Below are 12,673 nucleotides of genomic sequence, written 5' to 3' on the forward strand. Positions count from 1 at the left end.
CTGCTATGCCCTTCGTATGAAGTTGTTTGGAGGCTGCAGTGGAGAAGAGGGCCTTGGTGGCCCCCAGGCCAGCAAGACCATTTAACAGGGTTCCATGGACCCACATAGGAGCAAGAGGCCACAAACAACTGAAAACAGGAGCCATTCAGAGGATGGTGAGTCACTGCAAGGGACTAGTGCATGGCCCACTTCATGGAAAGTGTTTGGAGTGCAGGGGGCGGAGGAGACTGGCCCACCAGGGGAACACTGGGACACAGCATGGACAGCTGATATGCCCTCAAATCAGCACAGGCCCACTCAGTAGAGACTGGTCAGGAATATAACACTGCAGGGGTACAGTTTGCTGAAAACACTCAGGCCCAGACCAGAGTTTCCACACAACCCAGGTGTACTGGACCTCGCAAGACCCAGAAGTGCTTACAAGGTCAACAATTAAAACCTGAGCTGCACAAAAAGCCTTCCCCAGAGTATCAGCAGCAAAACAACAATTTAGCTCAACCACAGGGCTCAAGTGCTGGTTCCCACAGGAAGTTCCCTCATTTCAGAAGAAACCAAAGGACAACAAATTAGATCTAGTGCAGAGTTTAAGTGGTGGGAATAATGAATACTCCAACACAGAACTGAAAGAAAAAACAAAAAACCCACAGATCAGAGACAAAGTTCTAATATTAACCAGTAAAGGTCTAACACCACCAAAGAACATCTATAAAACCTAGAAGGATCAGAAGCCCCCCCAGGCTCCCAAGCCAGGGTCAGGGGAGGGCCAAGGGCCTCAGCCATGCCCCCCTGACATCCACGTGATAACCATCAAGTCACTGCCAGAAGCACCCTGGGTTCACAAACTGAGGCATTGGGGGACCGAGGGCCTCAGCCACACTCCCCTGACATCCACATCCGGCCCAGCAACAACCACTGAGTTGCTGCCATAAGCACTCTGGCTCCTGAGCCAGGGTGGGAGGGCCAAGGGCCTCAGCCATGCCACCCCAACATCTGCATCCAGCCCCAGGACAACCACCAAGCCACCACTGGAAGTGCCCCAGGCTCCCGAGCTAGGGCAGTGGGGGGCAGAGGGCCTCAGCCACGCCCCCTCAACATCCGCAGCCATGACTGAGCTGCCACCAGAAGCCCTCAGGCTCCCCTGCCAGAATGAGGGGGATGCCACAGGCCCCAACCACATCCCCTTCCCTCCTTCCTCTTCCTCCCACCCTATTTCCCTCTTCTTTCCCCCTCCCCTGCAACTGCTCCACAACATCTTAGAATGTAAAATAATAAAAATAATAAATTAATTAATTTAAAAAGAAAAACACTTATGGAAAGTTTATAATATCATCCAACATGGTCCTGGGCACCTTGCCTAATTTATCTTGTCGTACTTGATTTGCTTACCCTTCATTATGAAGATAAACATGTTTTAATATATAAATATAGGCACAGGAAGGATATACACCAAAATGCTAATAGTATTATCTCTTAGAGCTAGGACAATGATTTTTCTTTTTGCTTACCTGCTTTTTCCAAAATTCTCTACAAACATCACTTACTGAGGTATATTTATACTTTGTATAAAATACAATAAAAATCAAAATATTGCTCTTAACTAACAATCCCCTACGTGAGCCATTTCTTTAAGAGGTAAGAACTAATAAAGCTCTGCTTTCCACGAGGTGCCAGCTAGTTTAAACCTTTGTAGAATGAGGCCCAGCATACACACACACTCATATAAACAACTGATGATTTTCAAGGATTGCTGTTGCCCATGCACTTCATGCTTTGTCCCTAGACTTCACAATTTTGGTTAGCATATTAAGTAACAGAATTATAGGGCCGGCCCGGTGGCGCACTGCTTCAGTGCGCCGCTTGGGAAGCGCGGCAGCGCTCCCGCCGAGGGTTCGGATCCCACATACAGACCAGCCGCTCACTGGCTGAGCGAGGTGCGGGAGCAACACCGAGGGTTGCGATCCCGTGGCCGGTCCCGGTCCGGTACGGGCGCGACACTGAGGGTTGCGCTCCGTTGCCGGTCACGAAAAAAGACAAAAAGGAAAAATAAATAAATAAATAACAGAATTATAACATTTAAACTCTATTTCCAAGATTTTTTTAAAGTACAAAACTGCAACATCTCCCTATAATAATATAAGAACATAATAATACTATAATTCTAAAAGTCCTAGAAGTACCATAATAAAAAGTCAGTTTTATTTAATGCTCAATTCTCAAAATTATATATTTCTTTCTTCATCATTAAAAAAACCTCATTCCCATCCCACCCTTTTTTATCCCTCCCTCCAAACTAGGTATTGTCCAAGCATTACCAAGCTCAACAGAGTCTACCACATACCCCAAAGTAAGGAAGATATGAGGTCCCCAGAGGACAAGGTATGCTGGGGTAATTACCTTTACTGCAGAGTTTGCATTAACTACCTCATGCTGGGGGGAAAGAAGGGAAACAGCCAACACAAAAAAAACAGGAAGGGAATTTGAATGGGCAGCCTAACAAAAAGATTTTTATAATTTATACCAATTAACAAATATTTAGGGTGCCCACCAACTCCAAGAGAACAGACCAAACTACACAAAGGAAGGCCTCTGCCAGGGCCTCCTCTCAGGAATCATTAGGAAGCCCAAACAGCTTCACAGTTCCAGCTTCCCGACTACTGTCATATTTGCCATCTTTGTCATCACAGGCAAATGCCAGCAAAGGCCTTTTGGGGTGCCAAGCCACAGTGAAGGTCGGAGACTCACATTGCACCTCCCATAGCTTGTCTCCTATAGAAATAAATATAGAAAAACCAATTAATATGTTAATAATAAGAGGCCACAATCACTACTTACCTATATTAACTCATTTAATCCACTTAATAACCCTACAGTATAGGTGCAATCATTACCTCATTTTGCAGAGAACACTGAGGCACAGAGAGGTCACAAGCCAGTAGGTGGCATTGTAGGATCTGAACTGTGTTAAGAGCCTATCCTCTGAACTCCTGTTCTATACTCCTTGGAAAGACAGTAATAGCAGCTACCACTTACTGAGCATCCTTAAGTATCAGATAGTTTATATTTTATTGAATGCCAATGACAACCCAGCAATGCAGATAATAATTTTAAGTCCCATTTTATAAAGAAACGGGTGACTTAAAGTTCCACTTGAATAAAGTAGCAGATATAGCACATAAAATCAGTCTGTTTACAAAGCCACAGATCTTTTTACCAAACCACAATGCCTTGCAAATAGATTTTTTCCAAAAGTTTTCTTTCTCCTACTTGCAGAAATTATACACAACTTCTCCAAAGCTGTTAATAGTCATGCTTTGCTTAACAACAGGGATATGTTCTGAGAAGTGTGTCATTAGGTGATTTTGTCGTGCAAACATCATACCATACTTCCACAAACCTAGATGGTATAGCCTACTACAAACGAAGGCAATATGGTATAGCCATTACAATGTTACAAGACTATCGTACATACAGTCCGTCACTGACCAAAACATTGTTATGTGGCACATGACTATATATAGTTATGCTTAACTTTCTTTCAATCTTAGAGTTAAGATTAATGTAGCAAAATGCCTATAGTGTTGTGCTAATGTAAAAATGTAGGATATACTGAATTGTATGCTTCAAACTGGTCAACTACATGGTATCTAAGTTAAATCTCAAAAAAGCTATTAAAATATATATTTATATTCATATGCATATGTGTATGTGTATGTATACATACATAATTTTTTTTAAGTAATTCTACCTCAGGGACTGTTCACATTTCTCCTAAAAAAACCACTCTTAGTGATGTTAGGACCTGGCAGTCTATAGCTACATGTCTGAGCAAACTCCGGAGTTATATGGACACAAAGAATGGTTTCTGAAGCTGCTATGCCTGTTTCATTTCTCTTTAGGCCCTTAATTCCATGTCATTTGTTATAAAGAGATTTAAGATTTAAAGATTCAAAGATAAAGAGATTTATACAGTTCAAGAAAAACAGAGTAGACATGAAGAAGAGGCCTTCTAAAATGTTTCCCAAAAAATGATGTGGCTTCATAAACTTTAACACCTTGATAATTTATTGAAAAGTTTACTCTCTGGATGGTACATATGGTGCTGTATGAGACAAACACTACTATTCCAAACCATCAAAGTTTAAACAGACTGGTGCAATGTGCATGATGTTTCTGAAAAGCTGAAACAACTGCAATGTATTAAAATGAAGTTCTGTTGTATATGCCATTAGGAATAAAATTGAAATTATTTCTTACTTTGTTTTAAATTTAACTATAAAAAATACGCAGGACACAAAATTTTATCTACTATATGATTCCAATAATATAAAAAAATACATATATGGGGGAAAAGACTGGAAGGAAATATACCAAAATGTTAGCAATGGTAATCTCTACATTATGGACCTATGAGTGAGTGTTAATTTCTTTTTGACATTTTTAGCATTTTCCAAATATTCTATAATGAGCATGCATTACACAAACTAATATATGAAGATATGCTACTGCACAAAATTCAAACAATACAAGGGTACAGCACCGTACAACAGAAATTTCTGCAATGGAAATGTCCTGTTCTGCACTCCTATACAGTAGTCCCTAGCCACATGTGGCTAATAAGTCCTTGAAATGTGCATAGGGTGACTGAGGAACTGAATTTTTAGTTTTAACTAATTTCAGTAATAATTAATAATTAAATTAACAATTTATGTTAAAATTCATCCTAATTTTCCCTATTGCACAGCCTTCTCCCAATCTTCTAAGCCTGATATAAATTCTTCTAAAAGTTTTTCTATCAATTTAGCTTTAGTTTCTTTACCTAAATAGGAACACATCCCATGAACAGACTGGCTACTTGCTTTGCTCATTCAGCAATATGACTTGCAGATCTGCCATTTCAGCACACACAGGGCTAACTCTTTCTCTTGGCACGCTGTAATATGAATTTAACTCCTTAAATTATTTGAAAAAAAATTTTTTTTTCAAGTTTACATACAGGCAAAAGATAGAAATATTTAACATTAAAAAAGGTTGTAGTTATATAGTGGGACCACGAGGAATGCTTTTTTCTTCCTACTTAAGCTTGTCTTAAGGAGACAATTTCATTTGTGATAATGCTGGTACAGTGATGAAGACACATGACAAGAGAAGTCCTGATGGCCAGAGATAAAAGAGAAGATTCTCATTAAGTTACCTGTCTCTACTTCAGCTATGTCAATAAAATGATCTTCTGATGCTGATGCCAGCATTTTCCCATCATGGCTAAAACTGAGAGTCCTCACAGGCCAATCCAGCCTATAATACAGGGTAGACATAGGAGTCATTAGGATTACCCAATAAGAGGAGTGTACAATTTTACCAAAGATGAAATAAAATTAATTTACCCAACAGGGGAACTGCTGGCAGAATCTCTCACCTGGAAAAGCACCGAACACACACTAACTCATCCACATCCCAGAGGCTGACCAAAGCATCTGCACTTCCTGTAGCAAAGTACTTGCCCATGGGGTCAAATTTGATGCAGATGCAGTTAGAAGGATGGGCATTGATAGACTGCACAGGCTTCAACTCTGGGTAGCTGAGAAACAAGACAGAGAGCAATCAAACTGCAGAAGAGGACTGTGATGCTAAGACAATAATAGAAGACACTGAAGAAGAAAACCAAGTGAGACAATAAAGCAATACCAAAAACTGTAATTCAAGAAAACTTTCTTGGGGCTGGCCAGATAGCTCAGTTGGTTAGAGTGCCACCAAGGTCAAGGGTTCAGATCCCTGTACTGGCCAGCTGCCAAAAAAGGAAGAAAAAAACAAAAACAAAAAAGCCAGGATTGACTAGGAAAACTTTCCTGAAATAAAAAAGATTTCAAACTACCTATTGAAGAGCACAACACATACTGAGAATATGAACCCAGGCCAACATCAAGACATAGAATAGTAAAATTACATCCAGCAAAACTGAATTTCAAATATAACGAATACAAATAATATGCACAATAAAGAATTATAAGTTTTATAAGTGTATAAGTAAGTTATACAAGAACTCAGGGACTAATATTCCCATAAATGCTTCCTGAGGAATCTTAAGTAGAGAATGAGCTCTGACAACTAAAATGACTAGAGATTTATGAACATAAGAGCTAATGATGAACATTAAATATAGTTTCTTGTAGAAATCAAATATGGTTAAAAGAGAGGGTATAATATGTAACAGCTGTATACACTCATAATATATGATACTATTTTTTCTTTTTGGTAGCTGGCTGGTACAGGGATCCAGATCCTCTGACCTTGGTGTTATAAAACCATGCTCTAACCAACTGACCCAACCGACCAGCCTAACTATTTTTTTAAATGGGGAAGAATGGGGAAAACATATGCAAAAAGCAAAACATTTTTACTATTTTAAATAATTGCATTAGTGGTAGTGGTAGGAGTACTGTTATTCTGAGACATCTGTATGTTTAACATGGGATAAAGGGATAAACCTCTTCAGTATTAGAATATATCTCTTTCCTTCCAAACTGAGTATTCAGGTTCTCAAGAGCACAGAGAATTACGGAATTAAAATATCCCACGGTTGTTACCTTTATCCCATGTTAAACATACAGATGTCTCAGAATAATACTACTACTTACCACCACAATGTGTGAATTCACGAGTACTTTATCTTTAAAAATATATGCATATATTTTCTAGTTCTGTCCATTGGAAAATCCTAGAAACAATGACCAACCCAGCAGCAATGGGTGTTCCTAGCTTCAGTATCATTTTCTAAGACTCTAGGGCTTCTTAGAGAATTTCTGATTAAAGGTCTGGGGCAGGAAATGCATAAGATAAGGTTGGAATATCTTAAGATTCCAGAGAGAGAAAAAAAAAAAGTATTATATGTCAAAAAAGGACTCGGGAATAAACCCGATGAGGCTCTCATTCGCCAAAAATGGAATAACTTGAGCTTCAATAAGGATAATCATTACAACAGACTGAAACACAACTATGTCTAAATACATGAGTCCATAATGATCCTTAAAAAATAACCTAACTTGTCATCTTTAGAAGTGATAGGGAACTATTTCATTATCTGATGACAAAAGGAAAGAATCAAGAATTTAACCTGCCTTTCTTAAATTAATTATATTACTGGATAAACAAATAGTAAATGAGAGGAAGTATCTCTTTATGAAAGTATTCCACGAAAAAAACAAACATACAGAATCAGCAAACTCCAGACTGGAAGAATCTCCACAGGTTGACGGTCTGGTTTTTCAACAGCTAATTTATAAGGAAAAGAAAGGGATGGAAGGAGACCCTGTAGTTTAACAGACTCAAAAGACATCAAATTTTTTTAAGTGAGCAAAACTGAAGTGTCTAGCAATGTACCTAGGTAGATAAAACTGTAAAGAAACTATAAAAGTCAAGATAGTGTTTACTTTTGAGGGAGGGAGTTGTGATTAGGACAAAACACATGGATGGACTTCTGGGGTGGCCAGAAAGTACTATTTCTCAACCTGGGTGGAATTACACAGGTATTAGGCATATAACAATTCATCAAGTTATACATTTTTTTGTAATTCTCAATATCCGTGTTTTATAATAAAAAGGTTTTTTAAAAAAAGTTGTAGAATGAATCCCCACTGCCTACAAAATAAAATCCAAGTTACTAAGCATAAAATTCAATGTTTTGTATAATCTGGTCCCAAAGTATATTTCAACTTTATCTTCCCATTATCATGCCCTCTCTTCATATACATCATCTACCACCACTCCCCAAATCCTGACCTACTTTCCAAATGAGTCACGCTCATTCACACCTGTTTTGTCAATTGTGCAGTTCCCTGTTGCTGATTCTTAAAATTCTACTCATCTTTCAAGATCAAGCTCAGAAGCTGCCTCCTTCAACCCCACAGTCAGTATGATATATGTTCTTTCCTTGGGATTCCACAGCAAACTCCTGGCCTCTCTAACACAGTATCTATCTCACTCTGCATTACATTGCTCACCCAGGATAGCAGAATGAATAGAGTTGAACAGAATCTGAATTTCACTTCCACAATTTCATTCATTTAGAGAACTGAGATCCTACTATGTACAGCAGGTACTAGACTAGGCATTAGGGATTCAACAGTAAAAAAGGCAAACACAGTAATTTACAGTCTAATGGGAGATAAAGACAAGTAAACATGCAATTACAATATAGTATGAGAAGTGCTTCCAACAAGAAGTACATAGAATAAGCCTCTAACCTTATTAGAGGGGGAAATATGGAGATGGCTTCACTGGAGCTTCACTTCTAAGTTCAAACTTTAAAGGTATGAATTAAACACAATTCAGGGTGCATCCAGTTCTAGTGCCCACTAGCTGACTAGTGACTTAACCTCTCTGAACCTCAAATCCTTATCTGTCAAATGGGAAGCATACATTCAACCCCCTGGGATTTCTGTGAGGACTCAGTAAAATATAAAGTACCTGGCTAAAATGTGCTTAACAGAGGTTAGGATTCTTTATTCCTATTTGCCTTTTAAGCTCCTTCAGGATAAGCTCACACCCAGCTCATCTCTGTATCTGCCAAGCACCCAGCCCAAAGATATGACAGTCCCCTAAGCTCAAACCCCCGCACCTGAGAATGTTGATACAACCGTTGCCATTTGTCAGGAAGAACATGTTATTGTCATTGTTCCAGGATATTTCATTGACCTCAAACTTGAACTGCTCCTCTGCTTTGGAACGGTGTGTCTTGGCATCAATAAAGGTCACCACATCATCCTTGTTGCCTACGGCAATAGTCTGCCCATCAGGACTCCAGCAGATATTAATGTTTTCCCCTGGGAACACAGATATAATCAGCAAGATAATCTGTTTGCCCATATTCCTCCAGAAGTTTATTTTGCTATCCTAGAAAGATGACCAGAATTATCTTCAGAGCTCATTCATTAAGGTATTAGTCAATGGAAGGGAATCACTTATCATCAACTATGAGTCCAGCACATTTTTGTGCAAATCTCCCCATTTGTCCTTACAATACTTGTCTAAGGAACACTTTATTATCCACATTTTACAGATGAAGAAATGGAAAATAAGACGAGCCAAAGCATCAAAGCTATGAAGTCAGAGTCAAGATTTAAACCCAGATTTGATCCCAAAGCCCCTTATTCTCTCTTATACCAGCATTTCTCAAACTCCAGTCATCCACATGCCACCTTCACAATTTTTTGTCCTATCCATGTAACAGCTATACTTTTCTTTATTCAAGATTTTTCTTAAAATTGATTCAAAAAAAATTTACTTAAATTTAGCTTCAATCAAGCAATAGATTCTATGAGCTAATTCTTTTTCTTCTAGTAGACATTAAAATATTCATAACTGGTTTTTAATGTTCATCCATGTACCACCTAAATCACACATGACACTGAACTCATCAATTAAAAATTTCTACTTATCTATTCTAAAATGCATATTTTTTTTCTCATTTTAGTATCATGCATCTTAAAATGTATCAGAATGCACCTCATAATTTTTGGTGTATCATGATTATCCAGCAACTTTCTTTTCTAATGGCACATAAAATATTAGTGTATCTTACAATCAATGACATCTTAGAGTCAATCACGATAAATGGCCTCAAGATTAATACTCGATAAGAACAGAGCCTATAAATGCACTGCATAACCTTCTGGTCATTTTCTTCCAGACCACTTTCAACCCATTCTAACATATCTGAATTTCCCAAATTCTCCATGCCTTTCCACATGGTGTCCCTTCCTAGTACTACCCCCATTCTCAGCCACTGCACCCTGACCACTAATTCCTATGGCTACTCTAATGGTTTGCTCACATTCTGTGAGGCCTTCTCTGTTGCCCCCAGGTAGACACAGACATTTCCATTCTGGGTATCTACATTGTACACATCTCCATGATAAAATGAATCCTGTCATAATATGTTATTTTTACACATTTGTCTCTCTCCTCACACTAAACCATGAGGTCCTTGGAGTCCTTGGAGCTGGAGACTGTCTTATTCAGCTCTGAATGTTTCATATCTAGCAGAGTACCAGACAATGAGAAGATGTTTGGTTAATGGTCGATGAATGAATACAAGTAGCTTATCCTCCTACTGCCCTCTCTCTGAATAGTCACCTTTAGTGTTCACAGTAGCAATGCACTTAGTAGTCCTCACGTCCCAAATGCGAATAGTTTTATCTCCAGAGGCAGTGACAAAGAGGTCAGGATTACTCGGATGCCAACAAAGCTGGTCCACACTATCCCCATGTCCCCGATAATTGTTTTCTTTGACCTGAAGGAACAGAATCCACATGTTACTTCACACAGAAGTACCTACCTCCATATGTAACTTCTTAACCTTATTCAAACCAAAGTATCTTGAGACCAACAAAGATTTGGATAATTAAAAAGAAACCAGTCCTTCCAAGCCCCTTTTCCAAAGCTCTTCCCAATATCTTCCCTTCCCTCCTCCCCAATCACTCTGAACTGTTCTCAGCTTCTACACTAGTAGTGCCCTTACTTCTTTTCCCTCCCTGGCCTTCCACCCTTACTGTACCACAACGTCCCAACCCACCTGCTCATTCCCAAGACACTGTATCACTTTCAAAGGGGCCCTCCGCACCACCACAGGGAGCCCAGGCCCCACCTCACCTTCATCCCATGCGTCCTCCTCACGTCCACCCTCCCTCACCACACCCACCTCCTTACTACCACGCTCGCGACACACCCCACCTTCCCCCACCACCAGTCCTGCTCTCCTCACTTCCCATGCTCACCCGTCACGACCTCAGCACGTCCACACCCCTCGTCCCCCCACACTCCTCTTTCTCCTCATCTCTACACTCCCTCCTTCCCTCTGCCCTCAAGACCCTCCTCCTTTCCACCCCCTCGACCCCTCCTCCCCCTTCTCTCGCTCATCACCACACGTCGCTTCACCACAGCCCCTCTCCCTGGCCTGGGCCAGGCCCCGGCAGCTCACCAGCCGGTCCTTCTCCAGCAAGAAGACACTAGCCGTCTTGTCAAAGGACCCCGAAGCTAAGCGACGCCCGTCGCAGCTCCAGGCCACCGAGTGCACCTTGGCACTGTGCGCCGGAAACTCGCGCGTCTTGCTGTGGCCCCGGAACAGCTCCTGCATCCCGAGCACGTAGCGCGAAGGGCCGCTGCTCACTGAGCACCAGGGGGCCATCGAGCCGGGACCACTCTGGCCCAGCGCCGGAGGCCCCATGGAGGTGGCGGGCACCGCCATAGTGCGCTCTCGGACGATTGCGCGGCCGCCGCTGCCTCCTGGGCACAATCGGTCCTGGCGCCGCCGCCACACGCATGCGCTCGGTAGAGCGCCCGCTCCCCTGCGCAGCCGCGTTGTGATCCCCCCAAAGACTACAAATCCCAGCCTGCCGCGCGCGCGCGCCTTGGCCCTTTCGAATACTGTAATGACAATTTGCTTTAAGTTTGCTTCACTCTTCACGATTCCGAGCGTTTTAGGGTCCTTATTTCTCCCTTACCTTGGTAGGTTATTTGAATCCCTGTTTAATCGAGGAAGGGGACTAACGCTAACCTTCTAAACAGTTTACCCATCAGTAAATATACCTTTCTTCTGGAGTTGTTCACCACCCCTCAGGCCCCTCCATTTCTTGCTGGAGGAGGGCCAGCTGGTGAGCTGGTCGTTAGGGGCTTGAGAGGGGAGGTAGGAAGTATTGAAGAGGGATCTGGAATTTTTTTTTATAAAAACAAATTCTTTGTTTTTAAAAGATATCACATGCACATGATGGTAAATGAAAAAAATAGAGTGAAAATTAAATGTCCACCTGTGTTACCCCCATCCCAGGATTATTCCCCACCTCACGCATTTCCCTTAAACCAGACAAGTGTTATGGAGACCCCAAAGGTCCATTTGCTCGCTGCTCAATAGTCAATAATCAAGAGACGAGAGTTGGCATAAGGTAAGTTAGCCTTTAATCAGGAAGCCGGCAGCCTGGGGAAATGGTGGGCTTATGTCTTAAAGACCATCTCTGCCTCTCCCAGGTTTGCCAAAGGTTTTATAGGGGCCTGTGATGGAAAGTTGATTCATGGTGACCAAGCAGGGACGTGCAGACATGCTTGAGTGTTTCAGATAATCATCAAGGAACTTCCTGGGTGGGAGGTGACCAGCGTCATACTTCATTCTCCATGGGTTCAGTTCCTGTTATTCTCAACTAAAATCAGGTTAGTAAGTTAGTAAAGAATGACCATCTGGGTTAATAATTTTTCTTGAATTATTTTGTGTACAATGTGTCATTGTGTTCTGGCAATTAGCTGCAGACTCTGTGGTTTCAGTTACAGGAGAGAACAAGTTTTTTGATTCAAAGGTTTAACAAAACGGGGTCATTTCTGTTCAGGCATTGTTACACAAGCAACTTCTTGCTGGAAGAGAAACTGGTGGCGAGCTGCCAGCGTCAGCCAAGGCCAGCTGTGGGCTCGGGGATGTTTTTGGCGGAAGCAGTCATAAGTTTGTTTAAAAACCAATCCTTTGTGGGGCCGGCCCGGTGGAGCACTGCTACAGTGCGCCGTTTGAGAGCGCAGCGGCGCTCCCGCCGGAGGGCTCGGATCCCACATACAGACCGGTTCCCGCTCACTGGCTGAGCGAGGTGCGGGCGCAACATGAAGGGTTGCGATCCCGTTGCCGGTCCCGGTCCGGTACGGG

General features: G+C 41.5%; 1 protein-coding gene across 1 annotated transcript; it reads right to left on the bottom strand.

Moving 5' to 3' along the window:
- Positions 1 to 2,174: 2,174 nt before the first annotated feature.
- Positions 2,175 to 11,335, bottom strand: THOC3 (THO complex 3). Its single transcript, XM_008576457.1, has 6 exons — positions 10,973 to 11,335; positions 10,129 to 10,285; positions 8,612 to 8,816; positions 5,414 to 5,575; positions 5,192 to 5,292; positions 2,175 to 2,766 (listed from the first exon to the last, which is right to left on the bottom strand). The coding sequence occupies exons 1-6, from the start codon at positions 11,237 to 11,239 to the stop codon at positions 2,603 to 2,605; spliced, it is 1,056 nt and encodes a 351-aa protein (XP_008574679.1). The 5' UTR covers positions 11,240 to 11,335; the 3' UTR covers positions 2,175 to 2,602.
- Positions 11,336 to 12,673: the final 1,338 nt, after the last annotated feature.

The sequence above is a fragment of the Galeopterus variegatus genome, unplaced genomic scaffold (assembly GCF_000696425.1).
Source record: "Galeopterus variegatus unplaced genomic scaffold, G_variegatus-3.0.2 Scaffold1354, whole genome shotgun sequence".
NCBI lineage: Eukaryota > Metazoa > Chordata > Mammalia > Dermoptera > Cynocephalidae > Galeopterus > Galeopterus variegatus.